We start from the raw sequence: 19,337 nt of genomic DNA, 5'->3' as shown, positions 1-19,337 counted from the left end.
GCCCCTCCCCGGCCCTGATAGGGCGCCCTGCTCCGCTTGCACATATTGATTGGCCAGCGGGATGGGTTGCTCTCGCCGCTCCCAGCGATTGGCCGGCGCGGCAGCCTGTTCCTGCTCGGCCTCACTCTCCGCCCGCGGAGGTCGCGGGTTCCGTTGGTCCAGGAGGAACAGCCAGCCAGCTGACCCGCAGTACCGGCGCTGGGGCGCGAGGGCTGCGGGGCAGCTGCTGCGCACACGGCCCTCTGGGTCTGGGCACAGGCCCCTGCCGAGGTCAGCAGTCACAGTTGTGTTACCAAGAAACGTTTTATTTTGCTTGCAGTAGCTTTTTGTTAATTGCACAAAATCATGTTTTGTTTTTGCCATTTAAACATTATCACACAATCCTATTCTGAAAGACAAATGCTCATTAAAAACAAAGCAAAAATAAAAATTCACAACCTTAATTACCTAGAAGATTTGTCATTTAAAGGAGGTTTAAAGGAAAAAAAAAAGGGGGGGTAGTGGAAAAGGGGCTTTCTTACAAGCTTTTTCACAAGTGTCACATTTTCTCTAAAAGGGAAGGATTTCAAAACAAAGGTGAAATAGCTTAAACAGAAATACTCATAAAAAGAAACTTTACAGAATTGTCAACAATATTAAGACAACATTGACTAACCAGTTTCATTACAGCATCTTCCCCCACCCCCCACCCCCACCCCGAGTGTCCGGCTAGGACTAGAACAGGCTTTGTGTTCAGACAGAAAAGAATTCCAGATCCCAGTGAAGTTATGCCAAAAACCCGCAGGCATCTTCCCTGCCCTCCCCCTATGTCTTCTGAGATCCCCTAGCCTGGGTTCTGATCAGTGAAAAAGGGCCAAGGTTGTGAGGGGGAGGGGCCCACACCAGTGTGGTCTCATTATATATATTCACTAGAAATGCTGACCGGCAAAGTATGACTTTGGAAAATGCAACCCACACAGGAGAGAACGCTGACATCCTTTAGGTGACTTCTCCTTGTTTTTATGCCACATTGCAAGTCCCTCTGGTCCCCTATCCAAGGAGAAATGTTAGGGTCTCAAGGATGTCTTAGCTCTACCTCTTTGGGTCAGTTAGTTCAGGTTGGGTCAGGCCCAGTTCTCTTCCCTCCCAAAAGACCCTGGGGCCCTGGAAGCATTGAAGCCCATGCTTCTGGCTGAAGTGAAGACACTCGATCCTGTTTCAAGAGCCAAGCCTAAGAAATGGCCATCGTTGGTCAGGCTGGGTCTGGGCCAAAGAAGGGACAGAAACACCATCTCCAGGGGAAGAAAAGGCGGGAGAATGAAGGGGTGGGCAGGTGGGGAACATGTGCGGGAGCAGGCTGGAGGGGGTGGGACTGCTGTGAGGGGACCCAGTCAGAGTGGCTCCAGGTGGAGTCTGCAGCATAACGGAAACAGGAAGGAACCCACTCTCCTCCCTCTCTGCTCCTCCCTGATGGCCCTCAGGATCCCCTTCCCAAGGACTGGAATGCAAATCCAAATACTAGAAGAGCCTGGTGAGGAGTGAGCTCCCCCTACACCAAAGCAAGGAACTCTGATCCCAGTCTAGGGCTCTGCAGTGACGGTGACTTCTGGGACAGGTGCTCAAGAGCGGCGAGGAGAGCTGGCTTCTGTGAGGCTCACCTGATGTGCTGGCGGTTTGCTGCTCTCCCTGGAGAGCCAGAGCCCCATGTTCGCTCAACTTTGCCAATCTCTTTTCAGTTCACAAAGGCATTTATGGAGAGTTGGTTGCACATTGGTAGCTTAAACATGACAATCCTCATCGCTGGTCACCTGAGGTTGGAGGGCCCATGAGGACCCTCTGTTTGGAGTCGGTGCTGGCTCATCTTGGCCCAGAGCCTCTCTCTCACGTGGGGGATCCAGTGGGGGGACGTGGATGTAACCACAGCCTCTTTGTTCTGAAGGAAGGAAGCAGTGGGAAGGCTTCCAGTTCTCACTGCTGATTCTAGTTCCTCTACTGGAAAGGGTCTGAGATAAGATAAGCTCAGGAGGAAAAAAAAGCCAGGCAGCAGTTTCTGGGTAGCTTCTATCCTGGGGCAAGAGCCAGTGTGTGGTGTGTAGGGTGTGTGTGGGTGTGTGTGTGAACACAGCCACCTAGTCCAGGGCTAGTGCCCAGCTCAAGAGCTTTCCCAAAGGCCAATCCTGCTGACACCCCTCCCCTCCCCAGGACCTCCAGGGGAGGGGTGACGCTGTGTGCTGTGCTGATGGCAAGTCTCAAAGTCTGTAGAAAAGGAGATGGAGACAGGTGGACTGGTCCAGAACTAAGTCCCAGGACCCCAACCCCATGTGAGGAGGAGGGGCCAGAGGGAAGACTGGGGGGCAGGGGTATTGAGGGCTTAGTGTATATAGGCTCGGTATACGGCAGACATGTCGTTGTCAGACTGGTCCAGTGCCTTGGCTCTTTTGTACACCTGGAAAAAAAGGAGATACACTTAGTCTCTGGCCACAGAGCTGAGTTAAAAGACACAATCCGCTTCCTGGAGGTGGTTCTAAATGTGGTCAGGCAGGCAGGCTGTCTAGGTACAACTCCTGGCCATGCCCTCACACTGATTTTTTTTTTTTAACTAAATTGAAAAAAAAAGTTTATTTTGGAGAGAAAAACAAGCAGGGGAGGGGCACAGAGGATCTGAAGAGGGCTCTGTGCGGAAAGCAGAGAGCCCGAGGAGGGGCTGGAGCTCAAGAGCCATGAGATCATGACCTGAGCTAAAGACGGACGTTTGATGCTTAACCGAATGAGCCACCCAGTCCCTCCTTACTAATCTTGACCCAAGTGCCTCAGTGTTTTTTTGCCATCACCACTAATACTTGATGTTGTGGAGAAGGTAACAAGGTTATCGTGAGGATTAAATAGACTGAGGGAGGTAAAGGGCTCAGAGCACTGTTAGTAACTATAATCATGTCCCTTCCTACCTGCAGGGTCTTCCTGTGTTATTCTCTGGGCTGCTATCCTCGCCTTCCCTCTGCATAGGATGCTTTTCCCTCAGCACAGCTGGCTCCTTCCCAGTCAGCACCAAGGCTTTTCCTGAGCAGCCTAATCTAAAATAGTGGCTGTACCACTTCACTCTGGTCACCTTTACTTACTCTGCTCTATTTTACTCATACGTCTGACCTTCACAGATTCTTGTTTAAATACTTATCTGTTATCTTGTGCTTCCTTCCATTAAAATGTAAGCACCATAAGGAAGGGAACAGGCTGCCCCTGAACTTGTCCCAAGAGCCTAGAATAGTGCTTGGCAATCAACAGCCACCCCAGAGACATTAGGTGAATAGTGTGTGAAGAGAATTAAAAAGCCATTTGACAGGGGCGCCTGGGTGGCTTAGTCGGTTAAGCGTCCGACTTTCGCTTAGGTCATGATCTCGCGGTTTGTGGGTTCGGGCCCTGCGTCGGGCTCTGTGCTGACTGCCAGCTCAGAGCCTGAAGCCTGTTTCAGTCTGTGACTCCCTCTCTCTCTGACCCTCCCCTGCTCACGCTGTCTCTCTCTCTCTCCTAGAAATAAATAAANTGCGTCGGGCTCTGTGCTGACTGCCAGCTCAGAGCCTGAAGCCTGTTTCAGTCTGTGACTCCCTCTCTCTCTGACCCTCCCCTGCTCACGCTGTCTCTCTCTCTCTCCTAGAAATAAATAAAACATTAAAAAAAAAATTAAAAAAAAAAAAAAAAGCCATTTGACAAAGGCAGTATGGCATCCAGGCACACTGAGGAAATGCAGGTGGACACGAGGTTTCCCCCATGCAGCCAGCTGAGTTTTTGCCTTTTTTCAAACATAGTCTAGCTGAAGCCACCACAGCTGAGTGTCCGTTACAGCTCAGGTGTAGCTGTCAGCTCAACATGAAGGCTCCATCAAAACCTTTTCAGAGAAAAGAAAACCGATCATTGCCAGGAGACCCGCATTACAGGGAATGCTAAACCAAGTTCTTCCAGCTGAAAGGAAACAATACCAGAGAGAAATTCAATTCCTCAGAAAAGAATGGAGAGCACTGGAAATGGTAAATAAGAGAAATACACAATATTTTTCTCTTAATTAAAAAAAATACATAGGACTACTTAAAACATTCCAACATTGACTATATATTTAAAACAAAGGCAGACGTAACCCACAGTACATCTGCACCTTAAAGCAGGGGTTCTCAACCAGGGATTATTTTGCTCCCACGGGACATCTGGTAATGTCTGCAGACACAGTCTCAACTGAGGGGGTGTTGCTGGCCTCCAGTGGGTATAGGACAGGGATGCTGCGAAACATCCTGTAAGCACAGGACGGCTCCCACAACACAATGCCTATCGTGCCCAGGTGGAGAAACCCAGCCTTAAAGGAGAGGCAGAGGGGAGGAAACTGGATCTATGTTTTACGCGAAGAGGTGCAATGTTAACTCTAAGCAAACCATGAAGTTTAAGGATATTGTATATCCTTGCATACTGAAATCCCTAGAGCAAAGATAGAAGAGAAACAATGCATCATTAAGAAGCCAGGAGATAAAAAAGAACTCTAAAAAATATTCAAATAATCCAGAAGGCAGAATAGGAAGGACAGTCAAAAGCCAGAAGAGACAAACAGCAATCAAATGATAAAACGGTAGCTCCAAATCTGACCACAGAGTAACAGATTTTAAGACAAAGACTAAATGTTACTGGACTAGTTAACCTTAAGATACTGAACAGTAGCTCCAGTGAGGAGCCTAAATTCACACCATCCAAATGGCCAGAAAGCACCACGTTCCACCGAAAAATTAACTAAATGTCTGTTTTCAAGCCAATGAATCCTGTAGAGTCAGGGCATCGGCAAGTCAGAAATCATCTCACAGAGAAATGTGCAAACACAAGCCACACACATAACCCTTCAGAATTAACTTCAATTAAAGACAAGCTCATTGGGAAAAAAAAAAAAAGACAAGCTCATTGACAAAAAAATTATATAAAATACACAAATAAGCCTGCTGCTAAAGAGAGAATCCAAGGTAAAACAAACAGGAGTAACCTGAAATGGTACTGAACCTGAAAACAAGTACGTACTCTGGAATGTTCAGGCAGACAAGGAAGGGACAAAAAACACAAAATTCAGGGACAGATTATAGGTTACGAAAAGGCAGATCTGAAAAGAGCAGAACTGTGTTTATTTCTTCGCTGGAACAAGCCACTTGAGACTTCTATTTAACTTGAATGATGTGTATCTTCTAGCACTTGGAAGATACAGCTTCTAAAAGAAATGAACTTACTTGTTTCATATATGTGTTTTACACAAAATGTAGTGTTTTAAAAATGTTTATTTTTGAGAGAGAGCACATGTGCGTGGGGAAGGTGCAGAGAGAGAGGGAGACAGAGGATCTGGAGCAGGAGCTGAGCTGTCAGCATAGAGAGCAATGTGGGGCTAGAACTCAGGAAGTGGGAGATCATCAGATGCCTAACTGACAGTCACCCAGGCACCCTACCAAACATAGTTTTTATTATAATGCTACAGTAAAAAAGTAGTGCTCAGCTTTTTTAAGGCTATGCTTCTAAACAACTGTTTTCAAAAAGTGCATGTGTAGGTGCTTAATAACGTTGTCATTCAAAAAAATGTAAGTGATGAAATACCCCAATTATTAGGCAGAATCTTTCAGAATGGGTAAAAATGCAAGCGCTAATGACAGACTGTATACAGAAGACGCAGTATAAAGACATCAGCTGAAGTAAATGAATGAAAAAAATATACATTGGGGGCACCAGGGTTTGACTCTTGATTTCAGCTCAGATGTCATGATCTCACAGTTCATGAGTTTAAGGCTCAAATAGGGATTCTCTGTCTCCCCCCCTCTCTCTGCCTTTCCCCCGTTCATTCTCTCTCTCAATAAATAAATAAACATAAAACGAAGATATAGGAAAACAGTAGCAGCTATAGTAAAACAGGGCAATAGGCTTCAAAACACAGATAAGATGCGACATTTAATAATAATAGAAGGGCAAACGCATCAGGAAGACGTGGCCATCACAAATGGCTGAGAGTTTCAAAATCACAAGTTTCAAAGGTAACAGACAAAATCAAAGGGAAAAACAGACAATCCCTCCTCATTCACAGTTGGAGATTTTAAGATCTTTCAGCAGTTGAAAGGATCTGAGAAAAAGACCAGTAAAGACGATCTGCAAAAACACTACCGACCTCGACCTAACTGATACCTGTAGAACATAGTCCTCGTAAGTGCACATGGCACACCCACCAAGATAGACCATCTGCTGGGACACAAAACAAGTTTGAATAAATTGAAAGAATAAAAAATCACACAAGATGTGTTTTTTAACCACAACAGAGACATATTAGTAATCAATAACCATTACATATGTAGGACAACTTCAAGTATCTGACACACTTTTGAATAATCCACAGGTCAAAGAAATCACAAGGGAGGTAAGCATGGCTCGGAAGGAAGTGTACAGTTTCACATGCTCCTGTCTAAAACCAATAGCCTGACGTTCCACCTCAAGAGGTGAGACAGGAAGCAAAGCCAAAGTAAAGACAGGGTGGGGAGGAGAGAGTAAAAACACAAGGAAGATGGCCAGGGTTGCCCTCGCCTCTGGTAGGTACCTCATTGGCTGCAGCTGCCATAGGAGTGGGATGGTTGACGGCATCACCCAGAGCAATGGCTAAGCGGAGATCCTTCTGGATGTACTTCAGGTAGAAATCAGGCTTAAAGTTTCCTTGCAGGATATCTGAGGAGGGAAAGCCACTTATCAGAATTATCAGGACTCTAACTAAGAAACTACCTGTAGTATTGTCAGGGCTCAACATCTAGCATTTCTTCCCTCTTGGACACTGAAGAGACTGGTTCCCAGCCCAGTACCCCCAAATCCCACCTAACAGGTCTCTGGTCCCCCTCTGTCCAAGAGCATGGACTGACTGAAGAGGGTGAGTCTTTCATACCCAATGAGCCCTAGAAGAGACTGCTCTGTGACAGCTGCCTGACCTAGTTTCTCAGCTCCTATCAGAACTAAAACGCAAGAGAAGCCAAAGGCAACTCACTTTGGCACTTCTGGTCCAGGAAGATGCTGGCCAACTGTCCCTGATTGAGGATGTCCAAGAGTGTCTGCTGGGACTGGCCTGTCACTTGGGCCAGGGTCAACCCCTCAGCGATGGTGGCCATGAAGCTTCCCTGGACCATGTTCACAATCAGCATCATCTTGGCTGCGTTGCCAACCTCACCTGGCCAGGGCAGAGAATCACGGTCACTTCTCAAGAATTCTGAGGGCAGGGACTTTCTGCCCACCCTCATCCCTGCTCGGACCCACCTCTACACCCAGGGGAGGCCCCATTCACCTGCCCCTGACAGAACTGGCTCTGACCCTTCGGGCTCTTCCTCCTTCCAGGCACTGACCGTGCAAGTCAAAGGAAACTTTCCCACGGGGGCCCCAGGCAGAGAGGCCGTGCGGGAATGACGCTGTCATCAGTGCAGTCTAGAGGGGATGTGGCCCACCCAGCCTCCGGGCCTTCAGTGGCCCGATGGTGGGCAGGCATGTTACCTAGAAAGAAGGAGGTCTTCCCCATTGCCTGGAAGCAGCTGCTGCAGTCCTCATACAAGCCCCTGTCTCCGGCTGCTAAGATCACCAACATCCCATCATTAGACAGCTGCTGATTCCCTGAGACCGGGGCTTCCAGAAAGCGGCCCCCCCTGGACACAATCACCTGGAAAGGAAAGTCATGGCTTCTGAAGGCCTTGCCTCTCACTGGGGTTTCAAGTGGGAACACCTGGCCCTCCACACTGAGGCCCCCAACAGATGCCTCAATCACATGCAGCATGCAGTGAAGCTGAAGTCTCCCAGCCTGCTCCCAGTCAGTTGCAATTTCGTACAATGACCAAACATGACCATGCTCATGGCTTGGCCGACCACACCTCCTCCAGACACTGCCCTTCCCCGACTTCGGCCACCCTCAGGACACATAGGGGCCAGAAGTCACCACCTTGCCCAGCAGCTCAGGGGGAAGAATACTCTGTTAGCGTCAACTGTAGATAGCTGCTTAAACCAAAAAGGGCCTGCCAGCTGCCTGCATTGCTTCTCACTGTAGGGCCGGCAGCTCTGGGACCTAATGCCCATCCCAGCTGGGCAGCACCTCTCTTCTCATGGCCGTTCAGATTAGCTGTGGCTTTGAAAGTAGAGAGTGAGGACAACCTAGCCCCAAGGCTCCAGGCCTTTCTTCCTCCCCCTGCTTTTGTTTCTAGAATAAGCAAGTTGCCCATTCAGGGGTGATCAGCCAGAGTCTTGGGCTCCAACCGCAAGGACGCTGGAGGCCCAGCACAAACGAGGCCGCTACCTGGGCCAGCTCAGTGACTGTGTCAGCATCCACTGTTGACATGTCCACATAGCACTTCCCGGGGCGGATCCCTTGCAGTACACCACTGGGGCCCAGCACCAGCTGTGGAGACACAAGGGGGAAGCAATAGCCCAGGCTCCTGGCCAGATGCCCAGGAGCCCCTTAGACCTCAGGTCAGAACCCAGTTGCTTTTTTGTCTTACTTACTGATTAGGGGCTAAATATTAAGGCTGAAAAGAGGAGAGCAAGTGAAATAAGCCTAAGAAAGAAAAGTGCCTTTAGTACATTCCTCACAATCTTTTAAAAGGATATGTGTGTGTTCCTTTTTATTAAAAACCTCCCATTTAAATGATAATCTCAGTATTTTCTTAATTTCTTTGGATTTACTTGGATTAAACTAGTCACCAGTTTAACAAGATGACTACTGTACCTGAACTTTGAAAACACACAAATACAGCCCTAGCCCTAGCTAAACACAGGATCTGGGCACATGGACCCAATAAGAATACATGGGGCCTGTCAGCACAGCTCTTAGGGACCCTAGCTTTTTTTACTTTTTGTTCTGGATTAAAAAAAGTTTGTATTCAATTTACAAAAATGCTTTTCACAATGAGGGATGGCCCCAGATGGGAAATTCAACCCCCCACATGCTATAGACACTCACTCATTGGCAGGGGAGATGGGGGAGAGGGAGGCCAGCCAGGTTTCCTGGCCGCAACCTGAGGGGAGACAGGGGATCCTTACGTCCTTGGCTGCCTTGGGATCTGACACGCAGGCGAAGGTGATGTCACAAGTTGAAACGACTTCAGCGGGGGTTCTTCCTAGGCGGGCCCCCTCCTGGATGAACAAATCACACTGCAAAAGTCACAGATCCTAACGTGAGCTATAGGCAGTGCACAATCAATACAACAGCCAGGCCAGAGACACCCTGCCCAGTCCTCCTGGCTGGCCTCCCAAGGGAGGAGGCTGAGGCTAGGGGCCAGGGACACCAGAGTTGGTGGTCCAACTTTCTGAGGGAAGTGGATGGGGCTCCTTAAGGGCCATCTTGTAGTTTTGCATAACTGGTGTCTCGAACAATGTTCTACTTCACAGTAAGTACAAAACAAATGTCTGCTACAGGTTTCCTGTTTGAAGAACAGGACATAAATGCACCTATCCGCAGCCCTCTGTGGCTGTCTTGGCTGTGGCAAAGCCTGCCCGGTGTCCTGGGCTATCCACACGTGCTGGGGAAGCACGGCTGGCGCTGGGAAGCTGCCATTCCTTACCAACATGCTTCTCTGTATGTAAAAGCCTTAACTTTTCTTCCTTGAGAATTACAATTACCCATCTCATAACAAAACACCATGAATATTTCAGCATATTTCCTTTTCCCAAAGCATTTAAAGGAGTAATTAGAATAATGTGAACCTATTTTGTATCCAACTTTTAATACTATGCGTGATTTACATTTACCTATAGGACAGTCTTCCATAATTATCATTTATAATGGATGGCTGCAGAATATTCCATTGAGATACACCTGATTTTATCTAATGGGCTCTCCTGTAGTTCAATATCAAGCCTACTTTTAATTATAAATGACTCCAGGGGCGCCTGTGTGGCTCAGCTGGTCAAGCATCTAATTCCTGATTTCAGCTCAGGTCATGGTTTCACCATCATGAGACTGAGCCCCACACTGGGCTCTGTGCAGCGTGGAGCCTGCCTGGATTCTCTTTCTCTCCCTCGCCCGCTCGTACTCTCCTTCAAAATAAATAAATGAACTTAAAAAAATGTGACTCCAACAAATATCTTTATGTACAATACTTTTCCTTTTTGTTCTGAATGTAAGTCTCCAAAAGTAGAACAGATTCCATATGGTGTTCAAGTTGTTAATAAATGTAGGCATATGGCTTTCCAGTGGAGCCATGTTAATTTATAATGATCACCAGCAAGGTGTCAAATCACCAGCACTGAGGACATCATTTAAAAACAACAAACAATCATCCATAAACACATAAAAACTCTGTCCTACTTGATGACTTAATCAGCCAAACCCAGTAACTTTTTGTTTGACATATTTTGACTATTCTTGAAGCCCCAGCTGTCCAGGTCTGCCTAATGGGTGTGCATCTTTATCATGGTACACACGTACCTCAACCTTTTAGTATATAGCTTTATGTTTTAAACTCTGCTTGGGAGAGATCTCATTACTCTTTTCTGAAAATGTCATAATACATTTTCCATTTGCTATTCCAGAAAAACCAGAGAGTAATTTTTTTTTTTTTACCAACATCCTTTAAAAAAATTCTACAGGGATTGTCAAAAATTAGATGGCTTCAAAAAATATTTATTCTGAGAGAGAGCGCGCGCACACATGTGAGCTGGGGAGGGGCAGGGAGAGAGTGAATCCCAAGCAGGCTCTGCGCTATCATTGCAGAGCCCAATGTGGGGCTCGAATCCAGGAACCATGAGATCATGATCTGAGCCAAGAGAGACAGACTTGGCTGATCCACCCAGGAACCCCAAAGACTTAGACGAATCTTTAAAGATGCCATTTACTACTTAACCTGTGCCAAGCATGGTGCTGAGTACTTTACATTATCTCATTTAATCTTTTGTATAGATGAGACCGCCAACCCTTAGGAGATAAACAATCTTGCTAAAAAGGGTGAGCAGGATGGGTGTAACTTGGATTTAGGTCTGTTTGATTCCAAACCCAGGTTCCTAACTGTTTTTGCTCTACTGCTTTCCCATAAATTAATCTGGAAAGAATGGCCATGTTTATATAACATTAAGGCTTTCCAAGCAAGATACAGGATGATGAGAGGCACTTCCACCAAAAGGGAATGTACTTATAAGGGAAATCCTCTGACTCTCCCAATTTCTCCAACTGTGTACATCTACATTTCCCAGTTACCCTTGCCTTGAGTCACAACAAATACTGACGATGGGACCTGATCACACTCCCAACTTAGGTCAGGACAGGGTCAGGACAGCCCCTACCCAATGCCCAGCAGCTGAAGCCCAAGTCCTTCAGCAAGGCCTTCGGTGCTCTTTCCCCCACAGCCCCTTTCACTCTCCAACCAGTCCCTTTTATCCCTGAAAAGGTGTTTGTTACTTTGGAGTGATTTTTTTTTTTTTTTTAACTGTGCCAAGAACATTTCTGTTAATTCAAATCCATTAGGCCTGTCACCTCCTTCAGCAACCACCCTCCTCTCAGCTGCACCTCGCTGCACATGGGGTGCTCACCCAGCCACACTGGCTCCCAACAGGCTGGTCCTTCCTCAGTCTCTGTTCCTGTGATCCTGGTGAGTACAGAGCTTTAGTTTCTTGGCACTCAAACTACTGTTCTTCACTTTTTCTTGGATAAGAACTTGATGGCAGAAGCCATGGCCTCTCTCCATTACAAAAGGTGCACATTCAGACTTGGAATTCCATTTCAGAGCATGCAGAGACCCTTGAAGTGGTGGACCACAGCCTTAGGTTAAGAACTTCTAGGGGCAACTGGGTGGCTCAGTCAGTTAAGCGTCCGACTTCGGCTCAGGGCATGATCTCACGGTTTGCGTGTTCGAGCCCCACGTCGGGCTCTGTGCTGACAGCTCAGAGCCTGGAGCCTGTTTCAGATTCTGTGTCTCCCTCTCTCACTGACCCTCCCCCCTGCTCACGCTGTCTCTCTCTCTCTCTCTGAGAAATAAATAAAAAAACATTTAAAAAAAGTAAAAAAAAAAGAACTTCTAAACCTGTCCTGCCCACTTTGGTTGTCATTAGCCATGGGAGACTATTTACATTTAAGTGATACAAAATTAAAGTTTCAATTCTTAAGTTGTACTAGCCATGATACAAGTATTGAAGAGCCACATGTGACTAGTGGGTGCCACAATGCACAGTGCAGCTCCTGGACATCTCCACCACCACAAATGCTCTACTGCAAGGTGCTGCTGATACAATCCCAAAGACAGAACACGGTGTAGCCATGAAAAAGGAAGAAACAAATCTATCTCCATACACTCTGTATCAATGAATTATTAATATACTTACATGTATTTGCTCGTGTATGAAAAAAAGGTACAAACACCCGATGTGAGCTACCTCAGGTAATGGCAGGGAATGGAGAATTTTCATTTCTTTTTATACCCATAGATGTTTTTAAGTGTTTACCTTTTATAAACAGCATCCTAAGCTTATATCCTTTTATAAATAACATCCTAAGCTTGTTTACCTGCATCTTTACTTGCCTGAACTATAGAGCTTGGCTTCTCCTACTGTACACATGCCAATGCTGAGTGGAGGCAACAGGATTCCTATCCTTAGTTATTAGTTACTCCAACTCCGTGGGTCAAGGGTCTGTCCCGCCCCGCCTGACCAGCACCACCAGGAATGCTTACTTTCTCTGCAGTCCGGTTCCAGACGGTCACTGTGTGACCCATTTTTAGCAAGTTGGAGACGATGCCACTTCCCATGAGCCCAAGGCCCAAAAATCCTATCCTGAAAAAGAGAGACACTGATCGGTTCAGGGTGGAGTGGGACCGTGTCCACCAGAAACAGCACTCAGCGGCTCGCAGCACCACATCAGGGCCCACAGCAGTGTGTGTACATCGTGCCTTTTCTTATGTTATTGTTTACACGTGTCCCTCACCTGAAAAGGGCTTTTCTAAACCTGTGCCTGCCACAGAAAGAAATGTGCCTCCTATGGTTTAGGGCAAGTCTTCCAAATTATTTCCTTACTGCTTTGATAGAGGGTCTGTTATAATTCCATTTTAGTGAGAAAGCAGGCTTCTGTCTTTGGCTCTTCCAACAGTTTCCTGATCCGCCACTCTGAATGCTTTAAAGTGGCTTTCAGATGCCACTTTAAAGCACATGAGAATCCATGACAAGTGACTGGAGCAACGTGTTCAGGACCTGCCAACTTCTTCAATGGTAGGAATCAGGATCGCAGTCTTCATCTCCCTGACCAGCTCCACATCTGACACTACACTTGTGTTCTTCCTGCTACCAGCAGACACGGGCCTTGACCCTCTTCAAAGCTTCCTTTGGAGCCAGTCTTTTTCAGAGCACAAATTCTTCCTATGCCTGCCTTCTCCTGACCCCATCACTGCTTTCCACTGGCCTGTCCACAGTTCTCCACCACACCCTTCTGACTGCAGGCCCATTCTCATCTTTGGGGACTAAAGTTCAGATGGACAGCATGTCCTGTTCACGTTCACTTCCTGTAGCCTGCTCCTTCCTGCAACCCTATGAACCTGGGGGCTGTTGGCTACTACTGCTATTTCTATGTGTTGTTACAGGTGATTTTATCTTGCCCAAAGCTCTCTTTTCGGATCTTGCAGTTTACTCCTTGTAGGTGATGTGGCTAACCACTGCTTCTTTCTTCATTTCTTATTCCTTGGTGTTCTAGTTTTCGGCTTCGGTTTCTCTCGGCAGCTTCTCCACCTCACCTGACCCGAGTTACTCTTTTAGTATTCTCAGTCTCCTGGGGTCACATCCATAGCCACCTCTGCAAGCTGGCTCTTTCTTGCCCTGAAAGGGTCTCCTCATCCCTGCTGGAATAGAGTCTCACATCTTCTCGACCCCAGCCTGAATCCAACAATGAAAACAGAATCCACCACCTTCCTCACCAAATGGCATCTTTGCCCACTAAGTTTCCAGTCAAAGCTCAAAACCAGGAGATCTACTGTCATTCACAGCTGTCTGAGCAGTGCCACCTTCCCCTAGGATTCCATGGCAGACGAATTCTCCTTCCTTTTCTTGGCGTTTCAGGACACCCAGCAGACCATATAGTCAGCTTCACATTCGTGTCAAAAAAGGGTCTGGCTAACGGGGCAACAAAGGTTCTTAGGTGAAAGCACTGGACTCTGTCCTCAACCCCATCCTTGTCTTTTCATGAAAAATAAAAAATCAACACAATCCCCCTGAAATCAGTGGGTGATAACCACCTCCCCTTTCATTAGCACATAACATGTCTCTATCTTCTCCACTCTACCCAGGGACGTTCACCCAAAATAAAAAGTAGGATCAGGCATTTCATCAGCATGAAAACTTATGAATAAAGTAAAAGACGTACTGTTTTTATCTGAGAAAGAACTGCATGGGAGATACAGATGGCAAATTCAGACCTGGCTATCTTGCTTAAGGGAGTGCTCCGTCTTAGCGCTTTCATCACCACGATCGCAAACACTGTCGGTATAAGGGCAAGGGTGTGTGTGGGCACAAGCTAAGCTCTGGGGACCACGGTCAAGGCTCTCCCACCTGCCCAGGCAGGGCAGAGAGCTGCTGACAGGAGCATGGAAAGAACCAGGTGGCAAAGGCAGAAAGAGCTGGGGAAGGCAGGACGATGGGCTTTACTCAAAACACCTTCACCTCTCAGCCCCCACCTGCCTCCACCACAGCCAATTTCTGGGTTTTCATCACTGTTCTACTGAGCTAGTGGTTCTCGAAGTGTGGTCTCTTGACTGGAACGTGTCCAAGACACAAATTCTTAGGCTCTACTCCAGACCTACTGACTGAGAGACCTCATGGCAGGGGGCCCTAGCAATTGGTGCTTTACAGGCAGGCTTCCAGGTAATTCTGAGGCACGGCAAAGTCTGAGAACCACCCAACTGAGTGTTCCTCCTGCTCGAAGACTCACCAGTGAGCTATGAAGCCAACCCCATTGTTTATTTATAGGACCTGGGTCTACCGCAGGTAAAATTAGTCTCGGGCAAAAAATTGTCATTAAAAACTACAACCTTCCCCCCTCTTTCCACTCAGTCCCAGCAATGGCTGGGATACAACTCTTAAAGAGTCACCGCCAGCTCCCTAAGAGACCTAGAGTTATGAGAAGCCTTTTCATCAAAGGTCTTACTTTTTGTCTGTGGGTGTGATGCTGCCATTCACGGCTGTGCTGTCTGCTGCCTGGATGGAGGTGGACCCAGTTTCCTAGGGAAAGAAAGCACAAATCATCAGGTCATTCTGCCCATGGCAAAGACCCCAATGCAAGAAAAAAACAGGGAGATATGGAACGTACGTACCTCTTCACATATTTTCAACTTCTTTGTGATTGCTTGGTAACAGACAGCTGGCTAATAAAGGAGGAAAAAAGACCATTCATTGAATTGAATGGTTCACTGGTCTTTGCTATAAATTCCTTAAGAAGTTTGGCCTAAAATTTGGCATGAACACTGAAAACTTATTTGCTGTTTTCCAATAACACATTAGAAAGTGAACACGTTTCTAATCACTCACTTATCCACACAACTCTGCCAGGTGCTTTTGTTGCTGATGACACTAAGGATCAGATGGGTTAAGTCATGTGCCCAGAATTACATATCTAGTCAGTGTACCTGGCTTGGAACCCAGATGTGTCCAACTCCAAAGCCACTACCTATCAGGTTCCATCAAGGCTCAGCCTACCTCATGGCCTTGCAGAGACTTTGGGAAGCTTTCCCTCCACAACCCGGTGATCCAGAGAGATGGTCTACCCAGTTAGGCTTGAGAATGTGCCCACCAAACAGCGTGGGCTACCTCAAGGGTGCTGATAGCTCCCGAGGTCTGGCTTCTGCCCTAGACTCTGAAGGCCCACAAATGTCTCGCCACACAGCTGCTGAGTCTTAAGTGCTTTTTTTTTTTATTTACTTTTAATCTTAATAACATCTGATTCATGAGTGGGCCTCTATGTGACTTTTTAACTAGTTGCTTTGGGCATTAGTGGTACAGGCAGAGCCTAACTTTTCAGATTAGTAGGGTGAGATTCTGTGGAGCCATAGTTTCCCCTCAGGCCAGCCCTTGCCCAAGGATCAAGAATGTCAAAGGTCAACTCACCTTCTCAGTTTGGCTGAGCAGGAAATGATGGAAATGAGGGTCTGCATCTTTCACAGGCTAAAACCAGAAAACGATGAAATAAAACAAGTTATTTTGCACTGGAGATCACCTTGCATGGTAACTGCCTGGTAACTGGACTCTCCTCTGGCTGAAAACCCATGGGGAGCTGGTCTCCACTATACAACAGCCTAGAAGCACTTTTCCACTGTTGGTCAAAGCCTTTTACAAAGGACCCCTGTTCCAGCTAGAGGGAAACTGGCTACAAGTGAAAAAGGAGAGACAATTCTGTCAGGTTGGTACGCAAATTATTCCAGTAACACTGCAGGAAAATATTTAAGAGGCACACTGCTATTTTTAAAATGCAGCATTTACCAGTCCCTTTGGATAACTCAGCAGACGGGGCCAAATCAATTCTCAGGACTCTTCCAATTTTAGGGTTTCAGCCTACTTATGTCTGGTGCCAGACCCTTGAGTGTCTCGTCTCACGGAAGATCAGTATAAACAGAAACACAGAGGCAATGAGTGTAGGCCTTTCAAGGGTTTTTCATAATTAGGCTCAACAGGAGACTAGGGCATCCACTTCAAGGATGAAATAATGTGCAGCTACTGAAGAGCAAAGTTGCAGTGAAAGGTTGTCTATAATGCATCAAGTGAAAAAAACATGCGGGCCAATCTCAGGATTGTGAAAACCAACCCTATTCCCAACAATAAAAACCTCATGTGGGTCTATAATTCTATACATGATGGCTGAGTTGGGGGAGTGAACCAAGGGTCTCGAAGAAGTTGCATCAAACTTGACAATGAGCACCCCTGAGAGTGGAGACTTGCACTTTTCCCATCACACACCTCAGAACTGTCTTGCAATTTAAAAAGGGGGGAAAGGACAAGTGCCTCACACAGGCCAGGAAACTAGTTTGGAGGCCAGGCTTGTCCTGGCCTGTGGGGGGCTTGTTACCTCGCTCACAGTTGGCTGCCATTTAAACGCGGCCATCGGTCCAGCCATCACCCCCTTCACGGTACTAGACTCAGGGATGGTGAGATCCTACAGAGGGAAAGGCAGATGGTCAAGATGTTGCAGCCACCTCAGTAGATGTCTTCCTGCCCCACATCGGGGGACACTTCCTCACTGCTCTGCTTCCTGTAGTCACAGGCCACCTTAAACTAAACCTCTAGCCAGCTCCTTGGTCTCAGCATCAGTCCCCAGGCGTGGTTCTCACTGTCCATTAGGGGAAACCAGGCAAGTTCTCAACGACAGAGAGTGAACCTTTCTTCTCTGGTGAGGTAACAAAATGTCTTCTTGTGCCCAAGTTTCACAAGGACAGATGTCACTGGAAAGCTCAATTATGGTGTGCAGTGTTATCAGCAAGTCACAGGGAAGATTTCCTTATGGCCAATAACGAACATTCAGAAAACAGTACCAGCTTTGGAGGGAATCCACTGCAGCTCAAAAAGATTGAGAGAGCCACATGGTGTCGATGAGGAAATGTGCCCAATGTCTCAGCTACTAAGTGACTTCAAACCCAGGGCAACTGGGAGCCTAGAGTCCCACGCTCTCCCCAGGCTGATGCAAGGGCAGGACCCAGTGGAACAGGCTGCGCCCCCTCAACCAATAGCCTGGCCCACACCCGTCCTGGGCAGAGGTGCTGCTTCAGCTTCACACCTGCTGTGCTCTCATCCCCTCCACCACTCAGTTCACCTCACTCCTCACTTTCCACACGTGTGATCTTCCAGCCAAGCGGCCCCCTGACATTTCCACTTGGATCGCTACTGCCTATCTTGACATGGCCCACTGAACTCTGGATCTCCTGCCCAAACAGCTCTTTCTACTGCCTTCACAATCTTGGAAAAGCAGCTCCATTCTACCAGGCTGAGATCTCTGTGGTCTTTCTTGATCCTGCCCTCCTCTTTCCTCTTATCTCTTGGCAACGATGGCTTTACGACTGGGGATCTGTAACCCCTCCTTACCGCCCCACTGCTTACACCCATGCTCAGGCCGCCATCACCTGTCACTTGGATGGTAGTAAAATGGATCTCCCTGCTTCTGCTCTGGAACCCTGCAGTGTGGACTGTACACAGCGGCCAGAGTGAAGCATGTCACTTCTCTGCCTAAAACTGACTTCCAGTCTTCCACAGTCAGGCTAAAGGCTTTATTACTGTGGCATAAGGGGCTCTACAAGTTCTACAACCCTCACTCCACGCTAATTCTTGACCTTGGGTCCTATTATTTTCTACCCCGTCACCACTCCAACTCACTGGCACCTCCTTGGCCCTCCACCTGTTCTCAAAACACACGAAGCATATGCTTGCCCCAGTGTCTTTGCACTAATGGGAATGCCCTTCCAACAGTTATATGCTCGGCTCACATGCTCACTTTAGATCTCTGCTGAAGTGTCACCTTATCGGGATGCTTTCCCTGACCTCTCTGTCTTCTCCCATTAGAATGTGATGCTGACACGATTATGAGTAAAATCTAAGATAGCAAGACCTTTTCCAATTTTGTTTACTTTGTATCCCATGCTGGGAGCCATGCCCAGCAGAGAGATGTTCACTACTTTATGCAAGAAGTGAACATGAGACGGGCCTTGTCTCACTATCATGCTGCTCTATCTCTAAACATTTGGCCTGTGGTGGAGCTGCTCAACCAATATTTGCTGAATAAAATGCTCTGGGGGAAGAAAGAGGCCTAGTGCAGTACTGTCCCAAAGAATGTCCTGCCGTGATGGACACACTGTGTGTCTGTCCCCTGTTCCCCTAGGGGCAGCACGGCTCCAGTGACCTGACTCAGGTACCAGGGGAGGGGGAGGGGGAGGTGGAGTGCACTGACTCTCCATCTGGCACCAACCAGAAGCTCCGGCTCCCAAATCATCACTCTCTGCACTACTTAGGGATTTCAGGAGAGCCACAGGACTGATGGCTCTGCTCTGTCAGGCTCGTATGTGCCTAGAGCTGCAGTTCTGCTTCTCCACTCAGGACTCAGAAGAGCCTCTGAGAGAAGAGAGAGCACACCTCTCAAACCAGAGTCTAAGCATGAACCCAGCCTTCCCCTGTGTGCCCGTAACTGACACCTCCACTGTCAAGGTCAGTCGTTTCACTAATCCTCATGGGGCAGGGGATTATGGCTCAGAAGAGCCATCATCCAGGGCTTTGCCCACTTATCAGCCTAGGCTACTGCTGTTTCAGAAAGAAGTCTGACAGCCAAAGGACAACTGCTATAGCAACACACACTCTTCTTAAACTACAAGACCTATTAGATCAGAAGATGGACCAAAATT

At 47.4% G+C, this 19,337-nt stretch overlaps 1 protein-coding gene across 5 annotated transcripts in view; it reads right to left on the bottom strand.

Annotated features, from left to right (window-relative positions):
• Nucleotides 1-284: 284 nt before the first annotated feature.
• GLYR1 (glyoxylate reductase 1 homolog) overlaps nt 285-19,337 on the bottom strand; it is a 34,338-nt gene continuing 15,285 nt past the window's right edge. For 3 of the 5 annotated variants that reach the window (XM_039239252.1, XM_039239255.1, XM_039239257.1), the window contains 11 exons: nt 17,021-17,107; nt 16,066-16,122; nt 15,276-15,326; nt 15,110-15,183; nt 12,654-12,753; nt 9,034-9,144; nt 8,291-8,392; nt 7,501-7,663; nt 7,004-7,183; nt 6,569-6,693; nt 285-2,425 (listed from right to left, as the gene is read on the bottom strand). In XM_039239252.1, coding sequence (XP_039095183.1) covers nt 2,351-2,425; nt 6,569-6,693; nt 7,004-7,183; nt 7,501-7,663; nt 8,291-8,392; nt 9,034-9,144; nt 12,654-12,753; nt 15,110-15,183; nt 15,276-15,326; nt 16,066-16,122; nt 17,021-17,107 — 1,125 coding nt within the window. In that variant the 3' untranslated portion in view covers nt 285-2,350. The remainder of the gene's footprint in view (nt 2,426-6,568; nt 6,694-7,003; nt 7,184-7,500; nt 7,664-8,290; nt 8,393-9,033; nt 9,145-12,653; nt 12,754-15,109; nt 15,184-15,275; nt 15,327-16,065; nt 16,123-17,020; nt 17,108-19,337) is intronic. The other 2 variants (XM_039239253.1, XM_039239256.1) reach the window with 1 other exon arrangement.

Source organism: Hyaena hyaena, unplaced genomic scaffold, assembly GCF_003009895.1.
Source record: "Hyaena hyaena isolate Hyena2069 unplaced genomic scaffold, ASM300989v1 scaffold_155, whole genome shotgun sequence".
Taxonomy (NCBI): Eukaryota; Metazoa; Chordata; class Mammalia; order Carnivora; family Hyaenidae; genus Hyaena; species Hyaena hyaena.
Note: the sequence above shows the minus strand (reverse complement) of the source record. Positions and strands in the feature narration are given on the sequence as shown.